Here is a 20,770-nt window from a genome sequence, read left to right on the forward strand (position 1 = left end):
CTGTTGTGATAGTGACACTATTGTGATAGTGACACTGTTGTGATAGTGACACTGTCGTGATAGTGACACTGTTGTGATGGTGACACTGTTGTGATGGTGACACTGTTGTGATGGTGACACTGTTGTGATAGTGACACTGTTGTGATAGTGGCACTGTTGTGATAGTGACAATTGTGATAGTGACACTGTTGTGATAGTGACTGCTGTGATAGTGACACTGTTGTGATAGTGACTGCTGTGATAGTGACACTGTGATAGTGACACTGTTGTGATAGTGACACTGCTGTGATAGTGACACTGATAGTGACACTGCTGTGATAGTGACACTGTTGTGATAGTGACACTGCTGTGATAATGACACTGCTGTGATAGTGACACTGCTGTGATAGTGACACTGTCTTGACAGTGTCACTGTCGTGACAGTGACACTGTTGTGATAGTGACACTTCTGTGAGAGTGACACTGTTGTGATAGTGACACTGCTGTGACAGTGACACTGTTGTGATAGTGACACTGTCGTGACAGTGACACTGTTGTGATCCCAGCAGGTGAGATTCTCTGGCATTATCACACTGTTCTGTTTACCTAGAGTCCCTGAGGGGTGAACACCCTCGCGGCCCGGTCCCAGACCAGTCCTCTTGGTTGCTGGTCTGGTCCATCAAGCTGTTAGTGCCTGCCGCTCGCACTTGAACCTATGCACCACAACCCGTCTCATCAGGAACAGTTTTATATTAAACAGAGTTACCGTCCCAGTGAGAGAGACGGGTGTGTAGTAGCCAGCCAGTTAGCCAGAAAGCCAGCCAGTTAGCCAGCAAGCCAGCCAGCAAGCCAGCCAATTAGCCAGAAAGCCAGCCAGAAAGCCAGCCAGTTAGCCAGCAAGCCAGCCAGTTAGCCAGCAAGCCAGCCAGTTAGCCAGAAAGCCAGCCAGTTAGCCAGAAAGCCAGCCAGTTAGCCAGAAAGCCAGCCAGTTAGCCAGCAAGCCAGCCAGTTAGCCAGAAAGCCAGCCAGTTAGCCAGAAAGCCAGCTAGATAGCCAGAAAGCCAGCCAGTTAGCCAGCAAACCAGCCAGTTAGCCAGAAAGCCAACCAGTTAGCCAGCAAACCAGCCAGTTAGCCAGAAAGCCAGCCAGTTAGCCAGAAAGCCAGCCAGTTAGCCAGCAAACCAGCCAGTTAGCCAGAAAGCCAGCCAGTCAGTCAGCATACCAGCCAGTTAGCCAGCAAGCCAGCCAGTTAGCCAACAAGCCAGCCAGTTAGCCAGCAAGCCAGCCAGTTAGTCAGAAAGCCAGCCAGTTAGCCAACAAGCCAGCCAGTTAGCCAGCAAGCCAGCCAGTTAGCCAGCAAGTCAGCCAGTTAGCCAGCAAGCCAGCCAGTTAGCCAGTAAGCCAGCCAGTTAGCCAGCAAGCCAGCCAGTTAGCCATCAAGCCAGCCAGTTAACCATCAAGCCAGCCAGTTAGCCAGCAAGCCAGCCAGTTAGCCAGCAAGCCAGCCAGTTAGCCAGCAAGCCAGCCAGTTAGCCAGCAAACCAGCCAGTTAGCCAGCAAGCCAGCCAGTTAGCTATCAAGCCAGCCAGTTAGCCAGCAAGCCAGCCAGTTAGCCAGCCAGCAAGCCAGCCAGTTAGCCAGCAAGCCAGCCAGTTAGCCAGCAAGCCAGCCAGTTAGCCAGCAAGCCAGCCAGTTAGCCAGCATACCAGCCAGTTAGCCAGCAAGCCAGCCAGTTAGCCAGCAAGCCAGCCAGTTAGCCAGCAAGCCAGCCAGCAAGCCAGCCAGTTAGCCAGCAAGCCAGCCAGTTAGCCAGCAAGCCAGCCAGTTAACCAGCAAGCCAACCAGTTAACCAGCAAGCCAGCCAGTTAGCCAACAAGCCAGCCAATTAACCAGCAAGCCAGCCAGTTAACCAGCAAGCCAGCCAGTTAACCAGCAAGCCAGCCAGTTAGCCAGCAAGCCAGCCAGTTAGCCAGCAAGCCAGCCAGTTAACCAGCAAGCCAGACAGTTAACCAGCAAGCCAGCCAGTTAGCCAGCAAGCCAGCCAGTTAACCAGCAAGCCAGCCAGTTAACCAGCAAGCCAACCAGTTAGCCAACAAGCCAGCCAATTAACCAGCAAGCCAGCCAGTTAACCAGCAAGCCAGCCAGTTAACCAGCAAGCCAGCCAGTTAGCCAACAAGCCAGCCAATTAACCAGCAAGCCAGCCAGTTAACCAGCAAGCCAGCCAATTAGCCAACAAGCCAGCCAATTAACCAGCAAGCCAGCCAGTTAACCAGCAAGCCAGCCAGTTAGCCAGAAAGTCAGCCAGTTAACCAGCAAGCCAGCCAATTAGCCAACAAGCCAGCCAATTAACCCTCCGTCCCTCCATCACTCAGGTCCTCCATGTTACTGTGACACCTCCATCTATATATTCCAAGAGTGTCTAGTACACTTCCCTCCCCCAGCACTGCCTCTGGTACACTTCCCTCCCCCAGCACTGCCTCTGGTACACTTCCCTCCCCCAGCACTGCCTCTGGTACACTTCCCTCCCCCAGCACTGCCTCTGGTACACTTCCCTCCCCCAGCACTGCCTCTGGTACACTTCCCTCCCCCAGCACTGCCTCTGGTACACTTCCCTCCCCCAGCACTGCCTCTGGTACACTTCCCTCCCCCAGCACTGCCTCTGGTACACTTCCCTCCCCCAGCACGGCCGCTGGTACACTTCCCTCCCCCCAGCACTGCCTCTGGTACACTTCCCTCCCCCAGCACTGCCTCTGGTACACTTCCCTCCCCCAGCACTGCCTCTGGTACACTTCCCTCCCCCAGCACTGCCTCTGGTACACTTCCCTCCCCCAGCACTGCCTCTGGTACACTTCCCTCCCCCAGCACTGCCTCTGGTACACTTCCCTCCCCCAGCACTGCCTCTGGTACACTTCCCTCCCCCCAGCACTGCCTCTGGTACACTTCCCTCCCCCAGCACTGCCTCTGGTACACTTCCCTCCCCCAGCACTGCCTCTGGTACACTTCCCTCCCCCAGCACTGCCTCTGGTACACTTCCCTCCCCCAGCACTGCCTCTGGTACACTTCCCTCCCCCAGCACTGCCTCTGGTACACTTCCCTCCCCCAGCACTGCCTCTGGTACACTTCCCTCCCCCAGCACTGCCTCTGGTACACTTCCCTCCCCCAGCACTGCCTCTGGTACACTTCCCTCCCCCAGCACTGCCTCTGGTACACTTCCCTCCCCCAGCACAGCCTCTGGTACACTTCCCTCCCCCAGCACTTCCTCTGGTACACTTCCCTCCCCCAGCACTGTCTCTGGTACACTTCCCTCCCCCAGCACTGCCTCTGGTACACATCCCTCCCCCAGCACTGACTCTGGTACACTTCCCTCCCCCAGCACTGCCTCTGGTACACTTCCCTCCCCCAGCACTGCCTCTGGTACACTTCCCTCCCCCAGCACTGCCTCTGGTACACTTCCCTCCCCCAGCACTGCCTCTGGTACACTTCCCTCCCCCAGCACTGCCTCTGGTACACTTCCCTTCCCCAGCACTGCCTCACCTTCTATATCCCATCACTATAATGCTTCCCTCTTTATAACGTCTCTGTTGCACAGTGTTACAAGCTGACCAGGCCGGCACCGGACGAGCCTGGACGATGGCCGGGCTCCGGGAGTTGCAATACTCAGAGTTGGTTAGTAGGTAACAGCCTGGTTGATCAGACTTTGATACAGCAGGAGGCTTGGTCTCGTGGGGGGGGGGGTAATTCCCTGGTAATATCCGAATATTATTCTTCAGGTTAACCTATCTGATGTTAATTTACCCTGTTATTGTAGAAACTACCTGGCAGAAGGTGCAACATAAATGTTATTGTAGAAACTACCTGGCAGAAGGTGCAACATAAATGTTATTGTAGAAACTACCTGGCAGAAGGTGCAACATAAATGTTATTGTAGAAACTACCTGGCAGAAGGTGCAACATAAATGTTATTGTAGAAACTACCTGGCAGAAGGTGCAACATAAATGTTATTGTAGAAACTACCTGGCAGAAGGTGCAACATAAATGTTATTGTAGAAACTACCTGGCAGAAGGTGCAACATAAATGTTATTGTAGAAACTACCTGGCAGAAGGTGCAACATAAATGTTATTGTAGAAACTACCTGGCAGAAGGTGCAACATAAATGTTATTGTAGAAACTACCTGGCAGAAGGTGCAACATAAATGTTATTGTAGAAACTACCTGGCAGAAGGTGCAACATAAATGTTATTGTAGAAACTACCTGGCAGAAGGTGCAACATAAATGTTATTGTAGAAACTACCTGGCAGAAGGTGCAACATAAATGTTATTGTAGAAACTACCTGGCAGAAGGTGCAACATAAATGTTATTGTAGAAACTACCTGGCAGAAGGTGCAACATAAATGTATATGTAAACCAGGAGTCGGTAGCAGGTCAGTGGGGACTGTTACTTGTCACTCACTTGTACCGTCTAGTACCCTCTGTCTCGTAACTTCTGTCTGGTACCTACTGTCTGGTTGCTACTGTCTGGTACCTTCTGTCTGGTACTGCTGCCTGGTATCTATGGTACCTACTGTCTGGTACCTACTGTCTGGTTGCTTCTGTTTGGTACCTACTGTCTAGTTGCTACTGTTGGTACCTACTGTCTGGTACCCACTGTTTTGTAACTTCTGTCTGGTACCTACTGTCTGGTTGTTACTGTCTGGTGCCTACTGTCTGGTTGCTACTGTTGGTACCTGTCTGGTACCCACTGTTTTGTAACTTCTGTCTGGTACCTACTGTCTGGTTGTTACTGTCTGGTACCTACTGTCTGGTTGCTACTGTTGGTACCTACTGTCTGGTACCCACTGTTTTGTAACTTCTGTCAGATACCTACTGTCTGGTTGTTACTGTTGGTACCTACTGTCTCGTACCCACTGTTTTGTAACTTCTGTCTGGTACCTACTGTCTGGTACCTACTATCTGGTACTGCTGCCTGGTATCTACTGTATGGTACCTACTGTATGGTACCTAGTGTCTGGTACCTACTATTTGATACCTCCTGTCTGATACCTACTGTCTGGTACCCACTGTCTGGTAACTACTGTATGGTACCTAGTGTCTGGTACCTACTGTTTGGTACCCAATGTTTGGTACCCACTATCTGGTACCCACTATCTGGTACCTACTGTCTGGTACCTGCTGTCTGGTACCTACTGTCTGTTACCTACGGTCTGGTACCTACCGCGCTACCATACACTAGAGCATCCTTCGCTCTCAGGGTTCCTGAAGGATGATATTTGAAGTCAGAGGTCACGGTGAGGGGTGTCCTCTCTCTCTCTCTCTCTCTCTCTCTCTCTCTCTCTCTCTCTCTCTCTCTCTCTCACCATCGTTACATTTTTCAAGTATGCACCACAGCCTGGTTGATCAAGATAATAATAATGTTAATTACTACCAGTACCTGACACAACTTATACAGACCATAGCTGACACCTATGACATACTACTATATAGAAAGTTCCTTGTTATGTACAGCATTTCCTGCAAATTAGGTCAGTTTTGTCCCCAGGATGCCACCCACACCAGTCAGTCACCTAACACCCAGGTACCTACTTACTGCTAGGTGAACAGTGCCAGCAGGTGTAAGGTGACTAACACCCAGGTACCTACTTACAGTTAACCTAACCTAGCTTCTACCAAGCTAGCTCCAGGGTCACTTCTCTTACCGTCCATGCTGGCCTTCCATTAAATACATCTCAAATTGCACTCTGTGAGGAAGAAGATATTTGGTGATAGCTTCTACAGGTTACCAAGACAGTGTTGGATCTCTGGTAACTAGTTCTGGAAGTGCTGGGAGGTTCTATCTGGTGGTTCTCTCTGGTAACTAGTTCTGGAAGTGCTGGGAGGTTCTATCTGGTGGTTCTCTCTGGTAACTAGTTCTGGAAGTGCTGGGAGGTTCTATCTGGTGGTTCTCTCTGGTAACTAGTTCTGGAAGTGCTGGGAGGTTCTATCTGGTGGTTCTCTCTGGTAACTAGTTCTGGAAGTGCTGGGAGGTTCTAACTGGTGGTTCACCCAAGAACAGCAACCATTTTGGCTGCTAGAACCTCTGGTGCATCATTACTGGTCTTCAGAAACTCAGTGGCCAGAAACAGACAAGAACGTGAGAGAAATGAGTACTAAGGTTGGAAATGACATAAAATTCTGACAAGTTGAAGATTGAGACACATGTACAACACTTGTGTGTCTTTATTGGTGACACGTTTCGCCTACATGGTAGGTTTTCTCAGTCAAATACAGAGGGAGCAGTAGTAGTGAAATGTATTCCAGACCATGGTGCTAACTCTTCTCCAGGCTGAAGGACTGACCACCTTGTTCCAGACCATGGTGCTAACTCTTCTCCAGGCTGAGGGACTGACCACCTTGTTCCAGACCATGGTGCTAACTCTTCTCCAGGCTGAAGGACTGACCACCTTGTTCCAGACCATGGTGCTAACTCTTCTCCAGGCTGAAGGACTGACCACCTTGTTCCAGACCATGGTGCTAACTCTTCTCCAGGCTGAAGGACTGACCACCTTGTTCCAGACCATGGTGCTAACTCTTCTCCAGGCTGAGGGACTGACCACCTTGTTCCAGACCATGGTGCTAACTCTTCTCCAGGCTGAAGGACTGACCACCTTGTTCCAGACCATGGTGCTAACTCTTCTCCAGGCTGAAGGACTGACCACCTTGTTCCAGACCATGGTGCTAACTCTTCTCCAGGCTGACGGACTGACCACCTTGTTCCAGACCATGGTGCTAACTCTTCTCCAGGCTGAAGGACTGACCACTTTGTTCCAGACCATGGTGCTAACTCTTCTCCAGGCTGAAGGACTGACCACCTTGTTCCAGACCATGGTGCTAACTCTTCTCCAGGCTGAAGGACTGATCACCTTGTTCCAGACCATGGTGCTAACTGTTCTCCAGGCTGACGGACTGACCACCTTGTTCCAGACCATGGTGCTAACTCTTCTCCAGGCTGAAGGACTGACCACCTTGTTCCAGACCATGGTGCTAACTCTTCTCCAGGCTGAAGGACTAACCACCTTGTTTCAGACCCTGGTGCTGGACTCTTCTCCAGGCTAAGGGACTGACCACCTTGTTCCAGACCATGGAGCTGAACTCTTCTCCAGGCTGAGGGACTGACCACCTTGTTCCAGACCATGGTGTTGGACTCGCTGAGGGACTGACCACCTTGTTCCAGACCATGGTGCTAACTCTCCTCCAGGCTGAGGGACTGACCACCTTGTTCCAGACCATGGTGCTGGACTCTTCTCCAGGCTGAGGGACATAACATAAGACAGAAGGAACACTGCAGCAGGCCTACTGGCCCATGCGAGGCAGGTCCAACTCTCCTACTGGCTTAAGCCAGTGCCCTGCTACAGGCCTACTGGTCCAAGCTAGTTAAGTCCAAGTCACACACCACCATCCATGTATTTAAGCTACATTTAAAACTACACAAGGTTTTAGCTTCTATGACGGTACTCGGGAGTTTGCTCCACTCATCCACAACTCTATTGCCAAACCAGTGCTTTCCTATATCCTTTCTAAATCTATTTTTTTCTAACTTGAAGCCATTTGCTGCGAGTCCTGTCTTAGATATTGTAGGAGTACAGTTACAGTGAGTACAGTTACAGAGAGTACACTTACAGGGAGTACAGTGTCGGTGTTTTGTTCCAGGTGGGGGTGGTGATGGTCGGGAGAGCAGTGGAGCAGGGAGCGGCGCCCCCTCCTCTAATGGCCAACAACAACAACAGCAGCAGCAGCAGCTGCACGATGCCCAGGGAGCCAGCAGTAAGAGAAGTCCTGCCCAGAAGGGTACGTACCCACACTATCAACAGTAGTGGTACTGTACCCTCACTATCATCAACAGTAGTGGTACTGTACCCTCACTATCATCAACAGTAGTGGTACTGTACCCTCACTATCATCAACAGTAGTGGTACTGTACCCTCACTATCATCAACAGTAGTGGTACTGTACCCTCACTATCATCAACAGTAGTGGTACTGTACCCTCACTACCATCAACAGTAGTGGTACTGTACCCTCACTATCATCAACAGTAGTGGTACTGTACCCTCACTATCATCAACAGTAGTGGTACTGTACCCTCACTATCATCAACAGTAGTGGTACTGTACCCTCACTATCATCAACAGTAGTGGTACTGTACCCTCACTATCATCAACAGTAGTGGTACTGTACCCTCACTATCATCAACAGTAGTAGTACTGTACCCTCATTATCAACAGTAGTGGTACTGTACCCTCACTATCAACAGTAGTGGTACTGTACCCTCACTATCAACAGTAGTGGTACTGTACCCTCACTATCATCAACAGTAGTGGTACTGTACCCTCACTATCATCAACAGTAGTGGTACTGTACCCTCACTACCATCAACAGTAGTGGTACTGTACCCTCACTATCATCAACAGTAGTGGTACTGTACCCTCACTATCATCAACAGTAGTGGTACTGTACCCTCACTATCATCAACAGTAGTGGTACTGTACCCTCACTATCATCAACAGTAGTGGTACTGTACCCTCACTATCATCAACAGTAGTGGTACTGTACCCTCATTATCATCAACAGTAGTGGTACTATACCCTCACTATCAACAGTAGTGGTACTGTACCCTCACTATCATCAACAGTAGTGGTACTGTACCCTCACTATCATCAACAGTAGTGGTACTGTGCCCTCACTATCATCAACAGTAGTGGTACTGTACCCTCACTATCATCAACAGTAGTGGTACTGTGCCCTCACTATCATCAACAGTAGTGGTACTGTGCCCTCACTATCATCAACAGTAGTGGTACTGTACCCTCACTATCATCAACAGTAGTGGTACTGTACCCTCACTATCATCAACAGTAGTGGTACTGTACCCTCACTATCATCAACAGTAGTGGTACTGTACCCTCACTATCATCAACAGTAGTGGTACTGTGCCCTCACTGTCATCAACAGTAGTGGTACTGTACCCTCACTATCATCAACACTATGGTACTGTACCCTCACTATCATCAACACTATGGTACCATCATACCTCCACCATACCTTCGTGTAGTGAAAACCCCAGGTTACAGGACAGGTTGATCTTGCCTAGCATGGGCCAGTAGGCCTCCTGCAGTGACCTTCATCATTCATGCATAAAACATTTCGTCAGTGTGGCGAAACGTGTCTCCCAAGTCATGATCAGTGCAGGCGTGTCCTCTGATCTTCTTTATTTGGGTCGCAGTGTCGAAAAGTGCTGTGTATGGTAGAATATGTGTGTGTGTGTGTGTGTGTGTGTGTGTGTGTGTGTGTGTGTGTGTGTGTGTGTTGTGTGTGTGTGTGTGTGTGTGTGTGTGTGTGTGTTGTGTGTGTGTTGTGTGTGTTGTGTGTGTGTGTGTTGTGTGTGTGTGTGTGTGTGTGTGTGTGTGTGTGTGCGTGTGTGTGCGTGTGTGTGCGTGTGTGTGCGTGTGTGTGTGTGTGTGTGTGTTGTGTGTGTGTGTGTGTGTTGTGTGTGTGTGTGTGTGTGTGTGTGTGTGTGTGTGTGTTGTGTGTGTGTTGTGTGTGTGTGTTTGTGTGTGTGTGTGTGTCGTGTGTGTGTTGTGTGTGTGTGTGTTGTGTGTGTGTGTACAAGGTCCTTGATAACCAGAGAATCAGGAAAGCGAGTGGAATCTCATTATAAAGTCTTGTGTATAGTTCTACAAGACTGAGGGACTGATTACCTCGTCTTCCACTAGCTACATCTGTCACCTCTGGATGTACTGAAGAATGCACTCTACTACAATGGGTGTAGCTTCTGCCATACTTGTGAAGTTCTTATCCCTCTTGTTCTGTCCTGGAAGACGAGTCTTATTCACAGTTAGAATCCAGGTTTTGGGGTCACGATTTTGCCCCCTTGAAAATGAGTGTTAGGACTTAATGCGGCTAAATTAAGTGCATTGGTAAATAAATTCCAGCACCTCTGGACTGGTACACTGGCCTTGGAGGAGTGTGTACTCTATCTGCCAGTCTCTGCAACATCACTTAGGATTTTCAACTGTTTTTTGGCCCTGGGATTTGTTCACGTGTCCTCCCAAAGTATGCACCACAGGGTTCGAGTCGGGTGTGTTGTGGCTCTGCAGGACATAGGCCTGCCTGTCTACTGCCTATTTTTTTAACTTATTTTCTATTCACGTTTCTATTTTCATGTTAAAAAAATCATTTTACAATTTCAGAGGTTTACAGCGAGGTAATTTAACCTGAGTAAATAAGACGTAAAGTTTGGTGACCCTTAACCATAACAGTGACGGTAGTTACTATGTAAGACGTAAAGTTTGGTAGACCTTAACCATAACAGTGACGGTAGTTACTATGTAAGACGTAAAGTTTGGTAGACCTTAACCACAACAGTGACGGTAGTTACTATATAAGACGTAAGGTTTGGTAACCCTTAACCACAACAGTGACGGTAGTTACTATATAAGACGTAAGGTTTGGTAACCCTTAACCACAACAGTGACGGTAGTTACTATATAAGACGTAAGGTTTGGTAATCCTTAACCACAACAGTGACGGTAGTTACTATATAAGACGTAAGGTTTGGTGACCCTTAACCACAACAGTGACGGTAGTTACTATATAAGACGGAAAGTTTGGTAACCCTTAACCACAACAGTGACGGTAGTTACTATATAAGACGGAAAGTTTGGTAACCCTTAACCACAACAGTGACGGTAGTTACTATATAAGACGGAAAGTTTGGTAGACCTTAACCACAACAGTGACGGTAGTTATTAAGGGAAAAATGCATTAAAACAGGACATAGGGAGAGAGAGGAGAGAGAGAGAGAGAGAGAGAGAGAGAGAGAGAGAGAGAGAGAGAGAGAGAGAGAGAGAGAGAGAGAGAGAGAGAGACAATCGATCTAGGGATGCTGGTGACACCAGAGTGAGAGGCTCCAGTAGAGACGTGACCAGCATCATCTGTCTTGCTCAGCTTTTGATCCAGCCAGTTGGAGTTACTCTTCCTCGGATCAAACCATATTCTCCCTCCAAGCACTGCATGAGATCCCCCCTCCCCCTTGCGGGTTTAGTGATTCCCAGTATAACAAATGAGTGTCGTGGTTCACACGATGAGATTCTCTCTCTCTCTCTCTCCTGGAAACAGCGGAAATTAAAGCTGTGTTATATATTGATGGTTGTAACCTGTATACGACGCCCCTTGAAGCACATGTCGCAACATATGTCGCAACATATGTCGCAACATATGTCGCAACTTTCACATAGACTGTCTTATAGTAGTGTGGCTGACAACAGCCATCCAAGGAGGTACTACCATCCAGGGAGGTACTACCATCCAGGGAGGTACAACCATCCAGGGAGGTACAACCATCCAGGGAGGTACAATCATCCACGGAGGTACTACCATCCAGGGAGGTACTACCATCCAGGGAGGTACAACCATCCAGGGAGGTACTACCATCCAGGGAGGTACTACCATCCAGGGAGGTACAACCATCCAGGGAGGTACAATCATCCACGGAGGTACTACCATCCAGGGAGGTACTACCATCCAGGGAGGTACTACCATCCAGGGAGGTACTACCATCCAGGGAGGTACTACCATCCAGGGAGGTACTACCATCCAGGGAGGTACTACCATCCAAGGAGGTACTACCATCCAGGGAGGTACTACCATCCAGGGAGGTACTACCATCCAGGGAGGTACTACCATCCAGGGAGGTACTACCATCCAGGGAGGTACTACCATCCAGGGAGGTACTACCATCCAGGGAGGTACAATCATCCAGGGAGGTACTACCATCCAGGGAGGTACTACCATCCAGGGAGGTACTACCATCCAGGGAGGTACTACCATCCAGGGAGGTACTACCATCCAAGGAGGTACTACCATCCAGGGAGGTACTACCATCCAGGGAGGTACTACCATCCAGGGAGGTACTACCATCCAGGGAGGTACTACCATCCAGGGAGGTACTACCATCCAGGGAGGTACTACCATCCAGGGAGGTACTACCATCCAGGGAGGTACTACCATCCAGGGAGGTACTACCATCCAGGGAGGTACAACCATCCAGGGAGGTACTACCATCCAGGAAGGTACTACCATCCAGGGAGGTACTACCATCCAAGGAGGTACTACCATCCAGGGAGGTACTACCATCCAGGGAGGTACTACCATCCAGGGAGGTACTACCATCCAGGGAGGTACTACCATCCAGGGAGGTACTACCATCCAGGGAGGTACTACCATCCAGGGAGGTACTACCATCCAGGGAGGTACAACCATCCAGGGAGGTACTACCATCCAGGGAGGTACAACCATCCAGGGAGGTACTACCATCCAGGGAGGTACAACCATCCAGGGAGGTACTACCATCCAGGGAGGTACAATCATCCAGGGAGGTACCATCCAGGGAGGTACTACCATCCAGGGAGGTACTACCATCCAGGGAGGTACTACCATCCAGGGAGGTACTACCATCCAGGGAGGTACTACCATCCAGGGAGGTACTACCATCCAGGGAGGTACAACCATCCAGGGAGGAACTACCATCCAGGGAGGTACAACCATCCAGGGAGGTACTACCATCCAGGGAGGTACTACCATCCAGGGAGGTACTACCATCCAGGGAGGTACTACCATCCAAGGAGGTACTACCATCCAGGGAGGTACTACCATCCAAGGAGGTACTACCATCCAGGGAGGTACTACCATCCAGGGAGGTACTACCATCCAGGGAGGTACTACCATCCAGGGAGGTACTACCATCCAAGGAGGTACTACCATCCAGGGAGGTACTACCATCCAGGGAGGTACTACCATCCAGGGAGGTACTACCATCCAGGGAGGTACTACCATCCAGGGAGGTACTACCATCCAGGGAGGTACAACCATCCAGGGAGGTACTACCATCCAAGGAGGTACTACCATCCAGGGAGGTACTACCATCCAGGGAGGTACAGCCATCCAAGGAGGTACTACCATCCAGGGAGGTACAACCATCCAGGGAGGTACAACCATCCAGGGAGGTACAACCATCCATGGAGGTACTACCATCCAAGGAGGTACTACCATCCAGGGAGGTACTACCATCCAGGGAGGTACTACCATCCAGGGAGGTACTACCATCCAGGGAGGTACTACCATCCAAGGAGGTACCACCATTTAGGGAGGTACTACCATCCAGGGAGGTACAGCCATCCAAGGAGGTACTACCATCCAGGGAGGTACTACCATCCAGGGAGGTACTACCATCCAGGGAGGTACTACCATCCAGGGAGGTACTACCATCCAGGGAGGTACAGCCATCCAAGGAGGTACTACCATCCAGGGAGGTACTACCATCCAGGGAGGTACTACCATCCAGGGAGGTACTACCATCCAGGGAGGTACTACCATCCAGGGAGGGACTACCATCCAGGGAGGTACTACCATCCAGGGAGGTACTACCATCCAGGGAGGTACAACCATCCAGGGAGGTACTACCATCCAGGGAGGTACTACCATCCAGGGAGGTACAACCATCCAGGGAGGTACTACCATCCAGGGAGGTACTACCATCCAGGGAGGTACTACCATCCAGGGAGGTACTACCATCCAGGGAGGTACTACCATCCAGGGAGGTACAACCATCCAGGGAGGTACAACCATCCAGGGAGGTACTACCATCCAGGGAGGTACTACCATCCAGGGAGGTACTACCATCCAGGGAGGTACTACCATCCAGGGAGGTACTACCATCCAGGGAGGTACTACCATCCAGGGAGGTACAACCATCCAGGGAGGTACTACCATCCAAGGAGGTACTACCATCCAGGGAGGTACTACCATCCAGGGAGGTACTACCATCCAGGGAGGTACTACCATCCAGGGAGGTACTACCATCCAGGGAGGTACTACCATCCAGGGAGGTACTACCATCCAAGGAGGTACTACCATCCAGGGAGGTACTACCATCCTGGGAGGTACTACCATCCAAGGAGGTACTACCATCCAGGGAGGTACTACCATCCAAGGAGGTACTACCATCCAGGGAGGTACTACCATCCAAGGAGGTACTACCATCCAGGGAGGTACTACCATCCAGGGAGGTACTACCATCCAGGGAGGTACTACCATCCAGGGAGGTACTACCATCCAAGGAGGTACTACCATCCAGGGAGGTACTACCATCCAAGGAGGTACTACCATCCAGGGAGGTACTACCATCCAGGGAGGTACTACCATCCAAGGAGGTACTACCATCCAGGGAGGTACTACCATCCAAGGAGGTACTACCATCCAGGGAGGTACTACCATCCAAGGAGGTACTACCATCCAGGGAGGTACTACCATCCAGGGAGGTACTACCATCCAAGGAGGTACTACCATCCAGGGAGGTACTACCATCCAGGGAGGTACAACCATCCAGGGAGGTACTACCATCCAGGGAGGTACTACCATCCAGGGAGGTACTACCATCCAGGGAGGTACAACCATCCAGGGAGGTACTACCATCCAGGGAGGTACAACCATCCAGGGAGGTACTACCATCCAGGGAGGTACTACCATCCAGGGAGGTACTACCATCCAGGGAGGTACTACCATCCAGGGAGGTACTACCATCCAGGGAGGTACAACCATCCAGGGAGGTACAACCATCCAGGGAGGTACTACCATCCAGGGAGGTACTACCATCCAGGGAGGTACAACCATCCAGGGAGGTACTACCATCCAGGGAGGTACTACCATCCAGGGAGGTACAACCATCCAGGGAGGTACAACCATCCAGGGAGGTACTACCATCCAGGGAGGTACTACCATCCAGGGAGGTACTACCATCCAGGGAGGTACTACCATCCAGGGAGGTACAACCATCCAGGGAGGTACTACCATCCAGGGAGGTACTACCATCCAGGGAGGTACTACCATCCAGGGAGGTACTACCATCCAGGGAGGTACTACCATCCAGGGAGGTACTACCATCCAGGGAGGTACAACCATCCAGGGAGGTACTACCATCCAGGGAGGTACTACCATCCAGGGAGGTACTACCATCCAGGGAGGTACTACCATCCAGGGAGGTACTACCATCCAGGGAGGTACTACCATCCAGGGAGGTACTACCATCCAGGGAGGTACAACCATCCAGGGAGGTACTACCATCCAGGGAGGTACAACCATCCAGGGAGGTACTACCATCCAGGGAGGTACAACCATCCAGGGAGGTACTACCATCCAGGGAGGTACTACCATCCTGGGAGGTACTACCATCCAGGGAGGTACAACCATCCAGGGAGGTACTACCATCCAGGGAGGTACTACCATCCAGGGAGGTACAACCATCCAGGGAGGTACTACCATCCAGGGAGGTACTACCATCCATGGAGGTACTACCATCCAGGGAGGTACTACCATCCAGGGAGGTACAACCATCCAGGGAGGTACTACCATCCAGGGAGGTACAACCATCCAGGGAGGTACAACCATCCAGGGAGGTACTACCATCCAGGGAGGTACTACCATCCAGGGAGGTACTACCATCCAGGGAGGTACAACCATCCAGGGAGGTACAACCATCAGGGGAGGTACTACCATCCAGGGAGGTACTACCATCCAGGGAGGTACTACCATCCAGGGAGGTACTACCATCCAGGGAGGTACAACCATCCAGGGAGGTACAACCATCCAGGGAGGTACAACCATCCAGGGAGGTACTACCATCCAGGGAGGTACTACCATCCAGGGAGGTACTACCATCCAGGGAGGTACTACCATCCAGGGAGGTACAACCATCCAGGGAGGTACTACCATCCAGGGAGGTACAACCATCCAGGGAGGTACAACCATCCAGGGAGGTATTACCATCCAGGGAGGTACAACCATCCAGGGAGGTACAACCATCCAGGGAGGTACTACCATCCAGGGAGGTACTACCATCCAGGGAGGTACTACCATCCAGGGAGGTACTACCATCCAGGGAGGTACTACCATCCAAGGAGGTACTACCATCCAGGGAGGTACTACCATCCAGGGAGGTACTACCATCCAGGGAGGTACTACCATCCAGGGAGGTACTACCATCCAGGGAGGTACTACCATCCAGGGAGGTACTACCATCCAGGGAGGTACTACCATCCAGGGAGGTACTACCATCCATGGAGGTACTATCATCCAGGGAGGTACTGCCACCCAGGGAGGTACTATCATCCAGGGAGGTACTACCATTCAGGGAGGTACTACCATCCAGGGAGGTACAACCATCCAGGGAGGTACAACCATCCAGGGAGGTACTACCATCCAGGGAGGTACTATCATCCAGGGAGGTACTACCATTCAGGGAGGTACTACCATCCAGGGAGGTACTACCATCCAGGAAGGTACTGCCATCCAGGGAGGTACAACCATCCAGGGAGGTACTACCATTCAGGGAGGTACAACCATCCAGGGAGGTACTACCATTCAGGGAGATACAACCATCCAGGGAGGTACTACCATCCAGGGAGGTACTACCATCCAGGGAGGTACTACCATTCAGGGAGGTACTACCATCCAGGGAGGTACTACCATCCAGGAAGGTACTGCCATCCAGGGAGGTACAACCATCCAGGGAGGTACTACCATCCAGGGAGGTACAACCATCCAGGGAGGTACTACCATCCAGGGAGGTACTACCATCCAGGGAGGTACTACCATCCAGGGAGGTACTACCATCCAGGGAGGTACAACCATCCAGGGAGGTACTACTATCCAGGGATGTACAACCATCCAGGGAGGTACTACCATCCAGGGAGGTACTACCATCCAGGGAGGTACTACCATCCAGGGAGGTACTATCATCCAGGGAGGTACAACCATCCAGGGAGGTACTACCATCCAGGGAGGTACTACCATCCAGGGAGGTACTGCCATCCAGGGAGGTACTACCATCCAGGGAGGTACAACCATCCAGGGAGGTACTACCATCCAGGGAGGTACAAACATTCAGGGAGGTACTACCATCCAAGGAGGTACTACCATCCAAGGAGGTACTACCATCCAGGGAGGTACAACCATCCAGGGAGGTACTACCATCCAGGGAGGTACTACCATCCAGGGAGGTACAACCATCCAGGGAGGTACAACCATCCAGGGAGGTACTACCATCCAGGGAGGTACTACCATCCAGGGAGGTACAACCATCCAGGGAGGTACTACCATCCAAGGAGGTACTACCATCCAGGGAGGTACTACCATCCAGGGAGGCACTACCATCCAGGGAGGTACTACCATCTAGGGAGGTACTACCATCCAGGGAGGTACAACCATTCAGGGAGGTACAACCATCCAGGGAGGTACAACTATCCAGGGAGGTACTACCATCCAGGGAGATACTACCATCCAGGGAGGTACTACCATCCAGGGAGCTACAACCATCCAGGGAGATACTACCATCCAGGGAGGTACTACCATCCAGGGAAGCACTACCATCCAGGGAGATACTACCATCCAGGGAGGTACTACCATCCAGGGAGGTACTACCATCCAGGGAGGTACTACCATCCAGGGAGATACTACCATCCAGGGAGGTACTACCATCCAGGGAGCTACAACCATCCAGGGAGATACTACCATCCAGGGAGGTACTACCATCCAGGGAAGCACTACCATCCAGGGAGATACTACCATCCAGGGAGGTACTACCATCCAGGGAGGTACTACCATCCAGGGAGGTACTACCATCCAGGGAGGTACTACCATCCAGGGAGGTTCTACCATCCAGGGAGGTACAACCATCCAAGGAGGTACCACCATCCAGGGCGGTACTACACTTCAGGGAGGTACTACCATCCAGGGAGGTACTACCATCCAGGGAGGTACAACCATCCAGGGAAGTACAACCATCCAGGGAGGTACAACCATCCAGGGCGGTACTACCATCCAGGGAGGTACTACCATCCAGGGAGGTACAACCATCCAAGGAGGTACCACCATCCAGGGCGGTACTACACTTCAGGGAGGTACTACCATCCAGGGAGGTACTACCATCCAGGGAGGTACTACAATCCAGGGAGGTTCTACCATCCAGGGAGGTACAACCATCCAAGGAGGTACCACCATCCAGGGCGGTACTACACTTCAGGGAGGTACTACCATCCAGGGAGGTACTACCATCCAGAGAGGTACTACCATCCAGGGAGGTACTACCATCCAGGGAGGTACTACCATCCAGGGAGGTACTACCATCCATGGAGGTACTACCATCCAGGGAGGTACTACCATCCAGGGAGGTACAATCATCCAGGGAGGTACTGCCATCCAGGGAGGTACTACCATCCAGTGAGGTACTACCATCCAGTGAGGTACTGCCATCCAGGGAGGTACTACCATCCAGGGAGGTACTACCATCCAGGGAGGTACTACCATCCAGGGAGGTACAACCATCCAGGGAGATACTACCATCCAAGTAGGTACTACCATCCAGGGAGGTACTACCATCCAAGTAGGTACTACCATCCAGGAAGGTAGTGCCATCCAGGGAGGTACTACCATCCAGGGAGGTACTACCATCCAGGGAGGTACTACCATCCAGGGAGGTACTACCATCCAGGGAGGTACTACCATCCAGGAAGGTAGTGCCATCCAGGGAGGTACTGCCATCCAGGGAGGTACTACCATCCAGGGAGGTACTACCATCCAGGGAGGTACAACCATCCAGGGAGATACTACCATCCAAGTAGGTACTACCATCCAGGGAGGTACTACCATCCAGGGAGGTACTACCATCCAGGGAGGTACTACCATCCAGGGAGGTTCTACCATCCAGGGAGGTACAACCATCCAAGGAGGTACTACCATCCAGGGCGGTACTACATTCCAGGGAGGTACTACCATCCAGGGAGGTACTACCATCCAGGGACGTACAACCATCCAGGGAGGTACAACCATCCAGGGAGGTACAACCATCCAGGGAGGTACTACCATCCAGGGAGGTACAACCATCCAGGGAGGTACTACCATCCAGGGAGGTACAACCATCCAGGGAGGTACTACCATCCAGGGAGGTACTACCATCCAGGGAGGTACTGCCATCCAGGGAAGTACTACCATCCAGGGAGGTACTACCATCCAGGGAGGTACTACCATCCAGGGAGGTACTACCATCCAGGGAGGTACAACCATCCAGGGAGGTACTGCCATCCAGGGAGGTACTACCATCCATGGAGGTACTACCATCCAGGGAGGTACTACCATCCAGTGAGGTACTGCCATAGAGGGAGGTACAACCATCCAGGGAGGTAGTGCCATCCAGGGAGGTACTACCATCCAGGGAGGTACTACCATCCAGGGAGGCACTACCATCCAGGGAGGTACTACCATCCAGGGAGGTACAACCATCCAGGGAGGTACTACCATCCAGGGAGGTACTACCATCCAGGGAGGTACTGCCATCCAGGGAGGTATTACTATCCAGGGAGGTACTACCATCCAGGGAGGTACTACCATCCAGGGAGGTACTTCCATCCAGGGAGGTAGTGCCATCCAGGGAGGTACTACCATCCAGGGAGGTACTACCATCCAGGGAGGTACTACCATCCAGGGAGGTACTACCATCCAGGGAGGTACTACCGTCCAGGGAGGTACTACCATCCAGGGAGGTACTACCGTCCAGGGAGGTACTACCATCCAGGGAGGTACAACCATCCAGGGAGGTACTACCATCCAGGGAGGTACAACCATCCAGGGAGGTACTACCATCCAGGGAGATACTACCATCCAGGGAGGTACTACCATCCAGGGAGGTACTACCATCCAGGGAGGTACAACCATCCAGGGAGGTACAACCATCCAGGGAGGTACTACCCTCCAGGGAGGTACTACCATCCAGGGAGGTACTACCATCCAGGGAGGTACTACTATCCAGGGAGGTACTACCATCCAGGGAGGTACTACCATCCAGGGAGGTACAACCATCCAGGGAGGTACTACCATCCAGGGAGGTACAACCATCCAGGGAGGTACTACCATCCAGGGAGGTACTACCATCCAGGGAGGTACTACCATCCAGGGAGGTACAACCATTCAGGGAGGTACTACCATCCAGGGAGGTACTACCATCCAGGGAGGTACTACCATCCAGGGAGGTACTACCATCCAGGGAGGTACTACCATCCAGGGAGGTACAACCATTCAGGGAGGTACTACCATCCAGGGAGGTACTGCCATCCAGGGAGGTATTACTATCCAGGGAGGTACTACCATCCAGGGAGGTACTACCATCCAGGGAGGTACTACCATCCAGGGAGGTAGTGCCATCCAGGGAGGTACTACCATCCAGGGAGGTACTACCATCCAGGGAGGTACTACCATCCAGGGAGGTACTACCATCCAGGGAGGTACTACCGTCCAGGGAGGTACTACCATCCAGGGAGGTACTACCGTCCAGGGAGGTACTACCATCCAGGGAGGTACAACCATCCAGGGAGGTACTACCATCCAGGGAGGTACAACCATCCAGGGAGGTACTACCATCCAGGGAGATACTACCATCCAGGGAGGTACTACCATCCAGGGAGGTACTACCATCCAGGGAGGTACAACCATCCAGGGAGGTACAACCATCCAGGGAGGTACTACCCTCCAGGGAGGTACTACCATCCAGGGAGGTACTACCATCCAGGGAGGTACTACTATCCAGGGAGGTACTACCATCCAGGGAGGTACTACCATCCAGGGAGGTACAACCATCCAGGGAGGTACTACCATCCAGGGAGGTACAACCATCCAGGGAGGTACTACCATCCAGGGAGGTACTACCAT

General features: G+C 51.7%; 1 protein-coding gene across 1 annotated transcript in view; it reads left to right on the top strand.

The window, feature by feature from the left end:
* The first annotated feature begins 3,609 nt into the window (after nucleotides 1-3,609).
* The window catches only part of LOC128700979 (mucin-5AC), a 121,591-nt gene continuing 104,430 nt past the window's right edge, over nucleotides 3,610-20,770 (top strand). The window contains exons 1-2 of the mRNA XM_070080271.1: nucleotides 3,610-3,645; nucleotides 7,640-7,805. Coding sequence (XP_069936372.1) covers nucleotides 3,610-3,645; nucleotides 7,640-7,805 — 202 coding nt within the window. The remainder of the gene's footprint in view (nucleotides 3,646-7,639; nucleotides 7,806-20,770) is intronic.

Source organism: Cherax quadricarinatus, unplaced genomic scaffold (assembly GCF_038502225.1).
Source record: "Cherax quadricarinatus isolate ZL_2023a unplaced genomic scaffold, ASM3850222v1 Contig268, whole genome shotgun sequence".
Taxonomy (NCBI): Eukaryota; Metazoa; Arthropoda; class Malacostraca; order Decapoda; family Parastacidae; genus Cherax; species Cherax quadricarinatus.